This window comes from Pocillopora damicornis, chromosome 1 (assembly GCF_964200805.1).
Source record: "Pocillopora damicornis chromosome 1, jaPocDami1.2, whole genome shotgun sequence".
In the NCBI taxonomy this organism is placed as follows: Eukaryota; Metazoa; Cnidaria; class Anthozoa; order Scleractinia; family Pocilloporidae; genus Pocillopora; species Pocillopora damicornis.
In genome coordinates, this window is record NC_142670.1 from 33,228,834 (window position 1) to 33,241,361 (window position 12,528).

Sequence of the window (12,528 nt, forward strand, 5' to 3'; positions counted from 1 at the left end):
GCTTTTTGTCCTGTCGTTAATTCTTTTTGCGTCCAGTACCACTCTACAACTTGACGCGCAGTTTCTACACTATACTTCAAACAGAAGAGTTTTCATAGATGTTGCACCTATAAAAAAAAAAAACACACTAATAAAACACTTTTCCACTCGTTTTTAACCGCTCGCGTTTATTTCAGTTGCTCACACGTCACTATAAGTGCTACATTTTCAGCAGTTGCGGCAGCTTTTCTTGCAGTGGCTCAACATCCAATTAGCGTTATTCTTGCACTCACCGATGGATGCCCAGTAAGCGCAATTCTTGTCCGTATCATTACACCCTGTTACAGCTGTAAAGTAATAAGGTGATTAAAAAACATAAGTTCGAGCAATTCCTTGGGAACACCTCTGCTTTCAAAGCATTATCTATCATGATATCGAGTAAGAGAACAAACATACAAAGGAACAAACTGAACAAAGCAAAAGAGAAATCATATTTAAGCAACACAGAAGATAAAACTTGCACGTAAATGAGGAGGTACGATTTATGTACTTTGAGTTGTGTTCATCAAATATTCTTACTCATTACTAAAAGCTTGAAGAAGGATCAAAGTTCCCTTCTTAATGGCAATGGCTCAGTCGGACTGATAAAAATTACAGCGGGGTTTTTATTCAGCGATATGAAACATCGGACCGACGAGACAAAAATATAAGGACTACCAGGTGCGTGCTCCGTGAATTGAAAATATTACACTGAAATTGCGAGAAATATTATCATGTTTTATCTTTCAAATTTAAGAGAACTTTGTGTTCCCCTTTTAGTTTTCCAATGTTCTGTGTTCTCAAACCATGTACAGGTTTGCTGAGTTTCTGTAAAATTCATATGGTAATCGAATACGTAAATAAGAGTTTGAATCACCAATTTCACATTAAGATTACATATGCCTACCTTTGCAACTCTTGCAGCAAGTCTTAAGCATATAGTTTGGGTTCTTTTGGCATTCTCCGATTGATGCCCAGTATCGACAGTTTTTGTGACCATCTTGACAACCTTAAGTAGAATAGGAAGGGATGAAAACATAAACTAACTAAAATCAACATAAGTTTCTTGAGAACTATTCCACTGCGAGCGCGCCACAAATGAGACGGTAGGATGCGGCAAAAAATGCTACGTAATTTCTGTGTTTGTGCTCCAAGGTACGATAATACCATGGCCTGTGAACCAATCAAAATTTAGGAACTGCAATATACAATGGCTTGTGTACAATCAAATTACTCTTTTCCACCCTTTCTGAAATTTATCTCTAATATTTATTGATAGTGAAACTCTTCTTCTCAACCCAGCCTCAATAATTATAACTATTCCTGATTCAAATCAGCTGTTAAACTAAAATGACAAGAATCGTATGTTGGCAAACTCGCTATTCTACAATAATACTGCTACATTGCTTTCAATTTAGATAGCTCACTTGTTTTTCAGGAAATAGTTTGTTTTTTTATTTGCTTTGTTTTCAATGGCAGAGAAACAAGCGTAAAACTCACCGCTGTTTCCACCGCCAGTCTCGCCGGCTCCACCATTTCCGCCGTTTCCGCCAGCACCCTGGCATTTGTACAGAAGGTTCATCTGCTTTGCATCCATGCTACTTATTCCATTACGTTGACCAATAGTCACCTGTCAGTAAAATTGATCATTCTTTGAAGTTTATCGATAAAAAAATTGACCCCATGTTGTCGTGCGTCTGTTCAGGCTGGATCACAGATGATATCCAGAGTATGGTAAGATCAAGAATGATGTGGCACAAGTGATCCTACCAAATATTCAGGGTATTCTACAATTGCAAGGGAACCCTATAAAACGTTTAACCAAGTTGATTGCGCTATCGAGACAAAGTTAAATTTCCTCTAATGTTAATGTATCAATTCGTTACCCCTTGCTTATTAGGCAAGATCGTTGGTCTTCTATTGGCACTGAATGCATATGAGTCATAATGCATCACACTTGCGTAATCATACGGTGTACCCAGTGAGTCAATGGTATCTCTTCCGTACTTATTGAAGTTGTAGGCCATGCCTAGCGCGATAAGATAACGAAATTAAAAATAATTTAGTGCTTAACAACTGAACTCATCTTTTTCGTCTCGATGCGACATCATTGCCCCAAGTGAGGATACACTCGAGTTATAAGTCTTAATGTAGCAGTGTGTGTGTAATTGAATGATGCCTTTTTATTACGATTTGTATTAATAGTTCATTATTGTATTGTTTTCAAGAATTGCATTATAACTTTAGAACTGTTTGTGAATATGAAATATCACGTTAGTCAGGTAGGCTTAAATAAAAGAGGAAAAAAGGAAATTTAGAGAGATTAAAAGGGGTTAATTTCTCGTTGGAAAAGATGCCTGAGTCAACTCTATTTTCAGATATGCGTCATATGATAATTCCCTACCTTGCATTATATTTTGTTTGTATATGATTACGTAGTTGTCTCGATCTGGACGAGATTGCTCGTGGTAAAATCCTAGAGCGTGCCCTAGAAGCAAGTGAAAGAGTAGCTGTTTACAGAATGCATTTATATGTGTATATATATATATATATAAATATATATATATATATATATATATATATATATATATGTGTGTATAGGGTAGTGAATCCGGCTTTTTCTTAAGCAAATGAAAAGACTGCATATCGTCAAACTGTTAATTTTTGTTGTAGTATACTTAAATGTGTATTGTGCTGTGCTTAAATCACGCTCATTTTCTGCATAACCAGCCGTTAGGCGGATGCCCTGCTGCAGCTCAGCTGGTGGGTGAACCCAGCGGTATAAGAGTGGTTGCGTGCCAAAAGAAGCGGGCTGTTAAAGCACACAGTTGCCCGCTGGGAAAAAAATTAAAGTTTGATGAACCCACCAATCTCGTGTGCTGCTGTTCCCACGCTCCAACAGCCATTGCCAAGTGAAATGTATTGGAGTCTCCTCTGATAACCCACCTCAGAGGAACAACTGTAAGATAAAGAACATTACAAGGTTTAAGTTCTCATTGACGAAGGGAAACCTGTAGGTCGAAAGTAATTAGTTTTGTCCTCGCGTGTAATCAGTAAGAGAATTAATTTCACTCTTACCCTTGGCCTATGTGGAAATAGGCGTACCCATGCTCTCGTTGGCGCTTTTGGAATCGTATGCAGGTCTTACTGGTCCATTGCTTCATGGCTTTGTTGAGAATGGACATCATTTTAGCGTCCCTCGCTACAAAGGAGGAATGCCTCTTAATACCCGATGTCATTTAGCGAATTTTCATCTTCAAGCTTCGTTTCTATGACAACTTTCGTTGATAGAGAAAGATGTTTATTCGTCTTGTCACGAGCGCGGGACAAAGAAATAGCATCTGAGTCCACTTGAAAAATCGAATCTCGGACTCATGTTTACAAAACATGGCGCTATCAACATTGTTGATCCTGGCAATATGCAGGACGTGTGTCATATTTAAACTTCGTAGTGAGCCTCGCTCACCACAGAGTCTCTGTGGCTCAGTAGTAGAGCACCAGAGCGCGGAATCCGAAGGTCTGAGGTTCGATTCTTCACGAGGGCTTCAGAATTTTTTCTTTGTTCCACGTTCGTGACATCTCTATCTATCTCTTTACCGAGCAAAAAAATTATCATCTTTCTTATCCTTTTCACAAAACTTTCATTGATCTTTGTTGTTTTTATGTGGGTGTCCGTTTTCTTTTCGGCGTTTTGAGAATTCTTTCTTATTAAAACTCATCAGTCTGCACCTAGAAAGCGAGGCTTGGAGTGAAATCAAACATTCGGCCGTTAAAATCCTACCAAATGATTTCTTGAAGTCTCATACGAAAAACATGCACTGATGCATGCACTTTGGAGCTTTGAAAGCGATTTGCGATCGAACTGAGTTGAAATTTTAAACTTAGACCTCTTGGAGTTACCTTCAAGGGTTTCTAGAGAAGAAAGATCGGATCGGAGGATACTTGGAAATAACCAAGGCAATCTCTTTCCAAGTCTTATTTGATCAATCAGATTATGAGACTTGTAGAACGGCAATATAATTAACCCTATTTTACACGTTTTTCATATCTGTCCTTCCTCCATTTGTCCTCACCTATCTTCGTTGCAATATCATAGATCAGTACCCCTCCTGGCCATTGCATATTCATGACTGAGCCTCTTGCGTTTCCCCTCGCTCTATCTACATCTAATCCTTTCATGGCAGCTAACCGCTGAGCTGTGCTTAAAATCATATCTCCTTCAAACAGTTTGGCATTTTTTATACCAATGTTTTCTGAGAAAGAAAAAAACAAGTGACATAATGAATGCCAAAGCCAATGAATAATTGACTCCCGGTGGCATAAGATTACAATAGAGAGATTAAGCACCGCGTTTACATGAAACGGTGAAGGTGGCCTTGCATTGCCTTTTCACGTTTCGCGCAAAATAGCGTGAATTTTTATTGCTTTAGCTTCGCGTGAACTCACTTCACCTCGGAATGGACTGGAGGCCGTTTCGTAAGTCAACGTGAGATCTTGCATCTCTGCTGAAGGAAAGCGCGGAATTTGAAGAATTTTCAACATGAAACTTCATCTGCTTAAGTATGACTTCTCAGGTATAGTTTTGGAGCATTTTTTCCGGTTCTTTATTATTATTATTTCTACTCTCTGAGAGAAAGAGTGAAGAAAATCTCCTCATACACAGCAAACGCGAAACAGTTTACTTTTATGTTGAAATGGCAAAGCGTAACCGGGAAAATCTTGGTCACGTGGTCACTCCTGCCGTTCATGTTTCAGGAAAAGCGGTGTTTAAGCTCTCCAATATCCCCCCTCCCCCTGCAGTTGACATAAAACTGAGTGACTTGTGCTTTGCATTTCTGATTGTGAAAAAGGTAACCTTATACGACAGAGCTGTACTTTAAGTAGCTCATGTGATGATGGATACACACTGTTCAAATATTTATTAAAATATAAAATGAAATGACAGTTAAAAGTAGAAGGATAAACCATTAGAAAAAAAAACATGAACACCTTTTGGCATTCGTTGAAATGGTTTTTCTTTTTTTTTTTTCCGTTTTGTTCCCGTGCTGTTCAGAATTAGATATATCTCTCTAACCATTTCATATCAGCGTGTCCTACTAATACTTTGAGATCGCTGAAACTACAGTGAAAATCGTCAAAATTTTCCACTTGTTTACCCTTGCCGTAACTTTTGTATATTTCTCTGTCTTCGTTATTCGTTTGAAACTCGCTATTTGAACCAAAATCGTCATCACAGGAGACAAGAAAATTATCTGATGGTTGCAACCGGGGACAAAACAAAGACATTGAATTTTTGTAAAAGTACATCAGAAACGAACTCTTGGCTTTCGAAGGATGGTTTCTTTCTTGTTTTGCACCTTTTTGATCCTTTGAACCGTTGAGTTTTCAATTCCATCTCGTTCGATGGAATAGCGAACCTCTTATATCTGATGCGGGAACTTGACTTTCAACCTCTATCCAGTGACATTAAACGGATTTCAGAGTGGAACATATCAAACATGTTTGAAAAGAAAATATTTTTATGCAACGAGAAAGACAAATTGACATATATTGGGGAAAACAGTCCAGTTTGAAAAATTAGGAAATGCACTATATCCATTTACAATAGAACTGGATTCCATACTGTTAGTTTTCTTTTCCTAAAAAGGTAAGTATACAAAAAGAAAATACTACACACTGTTTATGATAATTTAAAAGCAAACCTTCTGGATTTCCAAGAGCTGTCGCGATGACAAGAAACGGTGCAATGAGCCACATCCTTACACAGGATCGAGGTATATCTCTGTTAACTGCCTCAGAGCCAAGACAATTCTAATCTTTAAGGCTTAAAGTATCCTATTTTACTTTTTCAAATAGTCGTGTGAACAAACACAGCTGTAAACCTGTGAATGTATGACTGTCAAATATATTTATTGTTTTACTATGACATATAAAAATTGCTATTAAATTCCGATCAAACGCATTGAACTATATCACACACCAACCTGCGTGTTCAGAGCTGTGTAATCAGCGTCAGACCAACATTAAACATCCTCTTAAATGCTGTAAAACAGGGTTTTGGATATTTTGATATAAAAAGGCAAAGCTGACTCTCCTGCGTTACATTTTCGATTACATTTTGATAATCCTTAATTTTCTTATGGTACATGGCAACTTGACAGATTACAGCTATGTAATCTTGCTACAGATCCGCGTGGCCGTTTCTTCTTTTATTGCACACTTTCAAATAAACTAATGTAAACAACAAGCTGTTGTCGTTCAAATACGGCAATAAAAGAACATTGAAGTTCAGGGCAAAACTCTTGAGATGGTATTAAAGCATTCTACATCAGTCTATAGTTTATATAAAACCTACCTCATTATATCTTAAAATTTCCTTTCTTACAAACCATAATCTTCGTTATCTGATGCGAGGAGCCTTGCTGGTTAGATGAACAGTTTTCTCTCTTGAGTCATGACATTTTTCGCTTTTAATTAACCCTAGACTCTGATTCTCTTGTCTTCCCTCCTCGAAATTTCAGTTCGGAAAACGAAAAAGTTTTAAAACGATATATCCTTGGGATGTGTTTCCTAGCATCCTTATATTTAGTGTAATCTTGTCCCTTTGGCAACACATTTCGCTAAAATTTCGATATACACCCGGCCAAAAATACTGAATGTTATAAACCACCTGTTTATAATTCGTATCAGTTGACAACCTTCCCACCCCCCCCCACCCTCGAAAAATTAGAAAACAACGACTTTAAGTAATTATCAAAGAAATAAATTAAAGACAGCAATGTGTTATTGTTATGTTAAATACCATTTGAACAGGTTTTCTGAAGGAAAGATGGTAAGTTGATGGATACAAAAGGCACTCTAGAGTGGATTTGTAAAAATGTAATTGCATCAATAAAAATTTAAAATGATCTTCAAATGCCTAAGTTTGGCCTTAACAATAAATTTCGAAGAGCTGGTAAATGATTTAACACAGCCAGAGAAATAACTTCACCAATCATCAAAAAATAATTGAAATATAAATATGTTTCACTTACATAAATGATGGCATCCACGTCGCTGGATTTTTTGTTCCTTTTTTTTATTTTCTTATTTTTTATTTTTTTCGTTTAAATGGCTTTCTCTATAGTTAACCTGACAATTTGAACTACTGGGCGTTAATACACATTTTTTGAGGCGTTTTGAGGAAATTGAGATCTACCAGTTTAAGAGAATTCCAACTTTTGGCGTTAAAAAAAGATATTTGAAGTCGGAAAAATTAAGAGAACTTAAAACAAATTCAATAAACTTATCTTCCCTTTTCACATATTAATAATTTAAAGCTAATAAAATTTTTTCCCTAAAATATGCTTAAGAACATAAGGGACACAATACAAAAGGTGTAGAGTACATATAGTTATTGCAGGTAATCACCTAAGTTGTACTAAATTAGCTAAAAAGATGGAAATTACAAATTAAGGAACGTGGGATTTCTTCTCAGTTGCATTGTGCAGTCCGGTGGCAGCATATAAAAGAGATTTTAAATGGAGCATGGAGTCCCAGAGGTACCCAGGAACTATTTTAATGTGCTCGCAATGATATTTTCTACTACAAGAGCTTCCAACGGTATATACTGGAAAAAAAGGGTCAGAATAATTCTCAATAATGTGCATATTACGATTTTTTTTTAAAGCAGTTGGCCGATAACTCGAACTCTAAAGGATAACCATAAAGAGGTTCAACCTTTTGGAAGTTGAGAATAACTACTTTACTGTCTATATTACTTCTCTGCCTAAAGTTTTTCTGCAGCATAAAAGGCTCGAGCAAAAAAAGAACGTTTTGAAGAAAGAGTAAAGAAACAAAGCTTTGTGAAAACAGAATCCAAAGATGCTTCACAATGGAGTCAATATCATATTAAATTATTTTTTACTAACGTAAAAAATTTAAATATGACTCGAGTTATCTAAAGCAAAAACAAATTATGGAAAATGACCTGAGTTATTGGGAATCGATAAGGGATTAATTTTCTAACGAAACTAAGGTGCTGCGTCGGTGGGAGAGTATAACAATATAATTCGGTTTTATCAACTCAGTTGGTAACGTTAATTAGCCACCGTTAAGAATTTGAAAGCTGAAGTTTCGAGCGTTAAACCTTCGTCAGATAGTACTTTGCTTTAACGAAGGGCTAACAATCGAAACATCAGCTTTGAAACTCTAAAAGGTGGCCAGTTTACGTTATCAACTCAGTTGATAATACCAAATTACTTTGTTGTTGAACATCGGCTGAGGTTATCTATGATCCCATTATAAATATTACCTCTCTTCATTAATAGAGGCAGCAGTCGTTGATGTAGGCGGAAGCTCTCTCAGCAGACGAACTGATGAGAGAATGGTTTATGCCAATTTCAAGGCTCACGCGTTTTATTATATCAACACAACCAGTATGGACTCAGAGCATGTTCTAAATGGGAGCGAGTGTGGGTTTGCTTGTGTCAGTAATCCTTCATGTTCCTCTTTTAACCTGGCTGCTTTTCACGATGGAAGTGGCAAATTGTTTTGTGAATTTCTCCCATCGGACGTGTTCAATAACTCGGACAAGTTTATCATCAGTCAGAGTTACCATCACTTTAGTATTACAGTAAGTGAAAAATTTGTTAGTGGCTTATAGACTCAATTAGAAAAAAGTAGTGCGGTCTTACCCGCAGAGATGGTTTAATGCGGCTTGTAACATTAATAACTTCGCCGAAGCAATTTCTAAACACCGTAATAATATTAGTAATCAGAGCGTTTGAACTGCATTTCTTTTTTGTTTGTTTGTGTGTTTTTTTTTGTTTGTTTGTTTGTTTTTTTTTTTGCACCAATCCAGATAATCATGATTCATGATATCAGAGCCCTATGTCAGCGTCTGAGTCTGTTTTCTACCCTCGGTCCGATCATTAGGTGTGGTTCAATTAAAGAACCCTTCCATGAATTAGGCATAGAACTACCGGTAAATGACGGCTACGTAAAGACACGTTAGTTTCCCCAGGGGAAAGGCAGGTGGCAGGTTTCAGGGGTGAAGGCAGGTCATAATAAAGTTTTTTTATTAATGATAACAATGATAACATTGATAATAATACAATAATAAGTATCCATCAGATAAGATTTGCGCCGGCGGCTTTTAATCATACCTATTAGAAAACTACAAACCTATGCTAAAAAAATTAAAGGGGCTATTCATCCCTTCATGAGCAAAGAAATCTGTATCTTCGTCTGTAACAAAACAAAAACACTAAGCACAGCAGGCAGAAAAAAACAAAAACAGCAGGCACTAGACAGGAGTATCGAAACGTTGGGTCTATGAATTGCAACTTCTTCAGTTGCATTCATTAAACCTGCAAACCAGAGTAGCATCCAACTATGTCTGATTGTCCACCTGGTTGCCGTGTGAACTTTAATATATTCGAAAAGGTTGTCCGGTCATTTTTACAATATTTGTTTCCTTGTTTACCTACAGATATTGAAGAGTGCAGTGTCCAATCCAAGTGTGTGATGTCAACGCTAATTGCCAACATACTTACGGCTCTTACAGCTGTTCATGTAAAACTGGATTCATTGAAGATGAAAAAATTGCAAAAGTAATAGGATCTGTACCCATTTATGCTTTTTCACATCAGCTGGTCGATTAAAGAATAATTGTTCGGTTCTCAGCCAATTTTGAAAACTTGATGATTTCGGTCTAAAAATTGTGTTTTTTATGGGCAACTGGAACTTATACTATGGCAGGTGCGCACTGTGTTCATTCCAGAGACGTTCACATATTTGTGTGGCTAATTGAATTCAAACTGGAAGTCCCGGCTCTTCCCTATCCTTTCCTCCCTTCCTTTACTCCTCCATTGATCTTGAAACAGACTCAGCATGCTTGGGCCTAGAATAACTATTTACTCCAAAGAGTTGGGATCAAAAAAGGTTTTTCACAAAAAGGTTAACGAGGAGATGGATAGTCCCGTATGAAATTGAAGCAACTCCCAGCTATTAATTAGCTATTCTATTCAATTACGTTGCTGTTGATCTCCTTATAACTCTATTGTGATTTGAAAATCTACTAATCTCCAGAACCGATGAAAAAATGTCCAATGGTGTGGGGGAGCACTACCGTCTTTATCTACATCCATTTAATTTTACAATTTAGTATCTAGAAGCTGTGAACAAATCCAGCGTGCTTCCTCTGGGCAAACTTATGTGATACACTTTCTCTACAATTAGGTCATTTCGACATTTCCGGTAAGGTTTAACTTAGAGAACGATGCAAAAGTAATGCAAAGTGTAGTCGATGATAATGGCCAAAATACTGTTTTGTTCCCCATTCATAAAAAGAAAGGTGCTTTACATCATTAAATGAGTAAATATGCAATATTTTAATCGAGAGTTCCACAGCTCAACGACATGTTGATTCAACGATACACCATGCCATACATATGGAACATATTGTTCTAATAATGAAAAACTAACTATAATCGCATTGTACATTTTTGGCTCCAGAATGAATATGAGTAACCAAATAACCTACTTGATCAAGTTACTGAGCTTAACTTCGCACGTTAACTTCCGTTTTCACCAAAATAACCTAATATACAAAATCACTAAGGCTCCTAAGTCGCTGAGTATTTTTATATTTCACATCAGGTTTACTGTGATATAACACAAATCGGTGAAGGATGGACTCTCATTGTCCGATTTTCCAATAATGACGTCATTAACTGGATGTCTGAGACCGGCCATCGGTGGTATGACCAGCATGTTGGCTTAGGGGCAACAACTAGTACTAATGAGAAATGCTGACATGATCTCACAGCCTTTTGCTTGGTCAGCAGGAGAAATTTCAAGATTACACACAGTAACGACCCCCAGTCACACTCCCAGGGGACTGCTTGGCCGGACAAACATTCCGATTTAAAATCACAAGTTATGGGGACTGTAGAAATAGTGCAGTCTTTAAAAGCACTCTGAACTAACATTCATGGTCTACATTCAAATAAGACTCCTGGGGCTCGTCTATTCATGAAATATAGTTGAACGTCGAGCTGCTCTGCTTTGAAAAAGAAAAAAATGCGCTTCAAAAATCGGTTTTTGTCTTCCAGGTATTCACGAGTCAGAAAAAATGAAGTAATTGATACACCATGGGTGGTACTCAAAGGTGCAGTGTTTGTAAACTGACGTTATTTTGAAAATGAACAACAAGACCGTTGCTAGTTTTGGTGGCACTTCACTTATTGTTCACTGCCCGCGTTTCTGCTTGTTTATTAAGAGTCATCGAGTGAAAGAGTCCCGAGAAGAACGAGCAAACTAACTTTTCCTTTTCAAAATATTCTACAAGTCGGTTAACAATCTCATAATCGTCACTGGCCAAGAATATTCTTTTAAGCTTAACAGCAAACACGAATAAGATAGAATAATAAGAAAGAAGTAAAAACAGCCATTAGCTCTGACGCAGTTACACAAAATGGGTCAGAAGAAACAAAACACATTAAAAGAGTAGCTTGTTTAGATAAAAAGAAATGCTTCATCATCTGGGATTTCCGACATAAAAAGATCTAGCTAAAAACTAATCTGGTACTGATAAACAGTGCTCGATGCACAAGGTGTTCTCACGGATGAAAAGCAGTTTAGCTTTTATATCCTAACAGTTTATAGGTTAAATTGAATAGGTTTTCCATTTTTGGGGTGATCATGCACATTCGGTTGAGTTGAGTAAATATTAAAGCCTTTGATGCAAGAGGCAACAACTGACTACGTTTTGTATTAGATCTCAATTGCAAGTACCTGGAATTAACTCTCAGACGATAGCTTCGGAAATTCTGGACGTAAGTTTCAAACATCCCCGAGAAACATATTGTGACGACATTATCTTGGTAATGTTCTTGTTTACATCATTTATGTTTTCAATCTTCCTGAGAGGAAATTGCCATGAAAATATTAAACTGGAAAGTCGCATGAAAGAGAGAAATCTCAATAGTAAAGAGCATACTGCCAAAAAGTTATACATATTTATTGCAAGGATCGAGTTGCAAGGGCTGAGAAAAGGCTTTTGATTTTCCCATTTAAAAAGATAAATTTTTCCGTACGTTTTTTTTTTTCGTTTTTGTTTGTTTATTTGATTGCTGGTCTCTTAGATAGGTAAAATTACCTTAAAAGTGAGCGAATCCAATGCTTATGCATTACTAAGGGTGAGCATTCTGGTATAGCATACGTAATGAGGTAGAAGCAGTCTTGACGTGAACAAGAAGCCAACGACAAGAAGTCCCCGTCAGGAAAATTTACAGACCCTCGTTGTACTAGAGACAAGTTTGCACAACCAAAAAAAAAAACAGAAAGACGCTAGTTTAAGTTGATAAAATGCATCATTTGAAGAAGGTTAGTGTTTACACACAATTTGACCTCCGAGAATTGTTGAAGAAAACATCTGTTTTTGAAAAGACGTAATTAACACAGCTAAGAACTTTGAAACCGTATGGTAATCTATTTGAAGAGTGGAAACCAGAAGATTAAAAAGAT

General features: G+C 36.9%; 1 protein-coding gene and 1 long non-coding RNA gene across 3 annotated transcripts; one reads left to right on the forward strand and one right to left on the reverse strand.

Annotated features, from left to right (window-relative positions):
- Positions 1-147: 147 nt before the first annotated feature.
- LOC113679498 (nematocyst expressed protein 6) lies at positions 148-6,691 on the reverse strand. 2 transcript variants are annotated; one of them, XM_027196461.2, is made up of 9 exons: positions 5,721-6,691; positions 4,092-4,271; positions 3,097-3,220; positions 2,886-2,977; positions 2,423-2,506; positions 1,905-2,047; positions 1,519-1,648; positions 926-1,027; positions 148-326 (listed from the first exon to the last, which is right to left on the reverse strand). In XM_027196461.2, the coding sequence occupies exons 1-9, from the start codon at positions 5,773-5,775 to the stop codon at positions 208-210; spliced, it is 1,029 nt and encodes a 342-aa protein (XP_027052262.2). In that variant the 5' UTR covers positions 5,776-6,691; the 3' UTR covers positions 148-207. The 2 variants fall into 2 exon arrangements, with proteins under 2 accessions (XP_027052262.2, XP_089046170.1); XM_089190044.1 differs by lacking the exon at positions 5,721-6,691 and adding an exon at positions 5,376-5,684.
- A 1,495-nt stretch (positions 6,692-8,186) lies between these two features.
- Positions 8,187-12,177, forward strand: LOC149053404 (uncharacterized). The gene is made up of 2 exons (XR_016181921.1): positions 8,187-8,632; positions 9,491-12,177. It is a non-coding gene; the product is annotated as an uncharacterized LOC149053404 (long non-coding RNA).
- The last annotated feature ends 351 nt before the right edge of the window (positions 12,178-12,528 follow it).

Excerpts from the sequence above, each read along its gene's own strand:
- LOC113679498 (XM_027196461.2), bottom strand. The coding sequence starts at position 5,775 with ATGTGGCTCATTGCACCGTTTCTTGTCATCGCGACAGCTCTTGGAAAT. Across the intron at positions 3,221-4,091 it reads TGATATTGCAACGAAGATAG|CGAGGGACGCTAAAATGATG; the intron begins GTGAGGACAAAT and ends CCTCCTTTGTAG. Across the intron at positions 2,048-2,422 it reads CAAACAAAATATAATGCAAG|GCATGGCCTACAACTTCAAT; the intron begins GTAGGGAATTAT and ends TTATCGCGCTAG.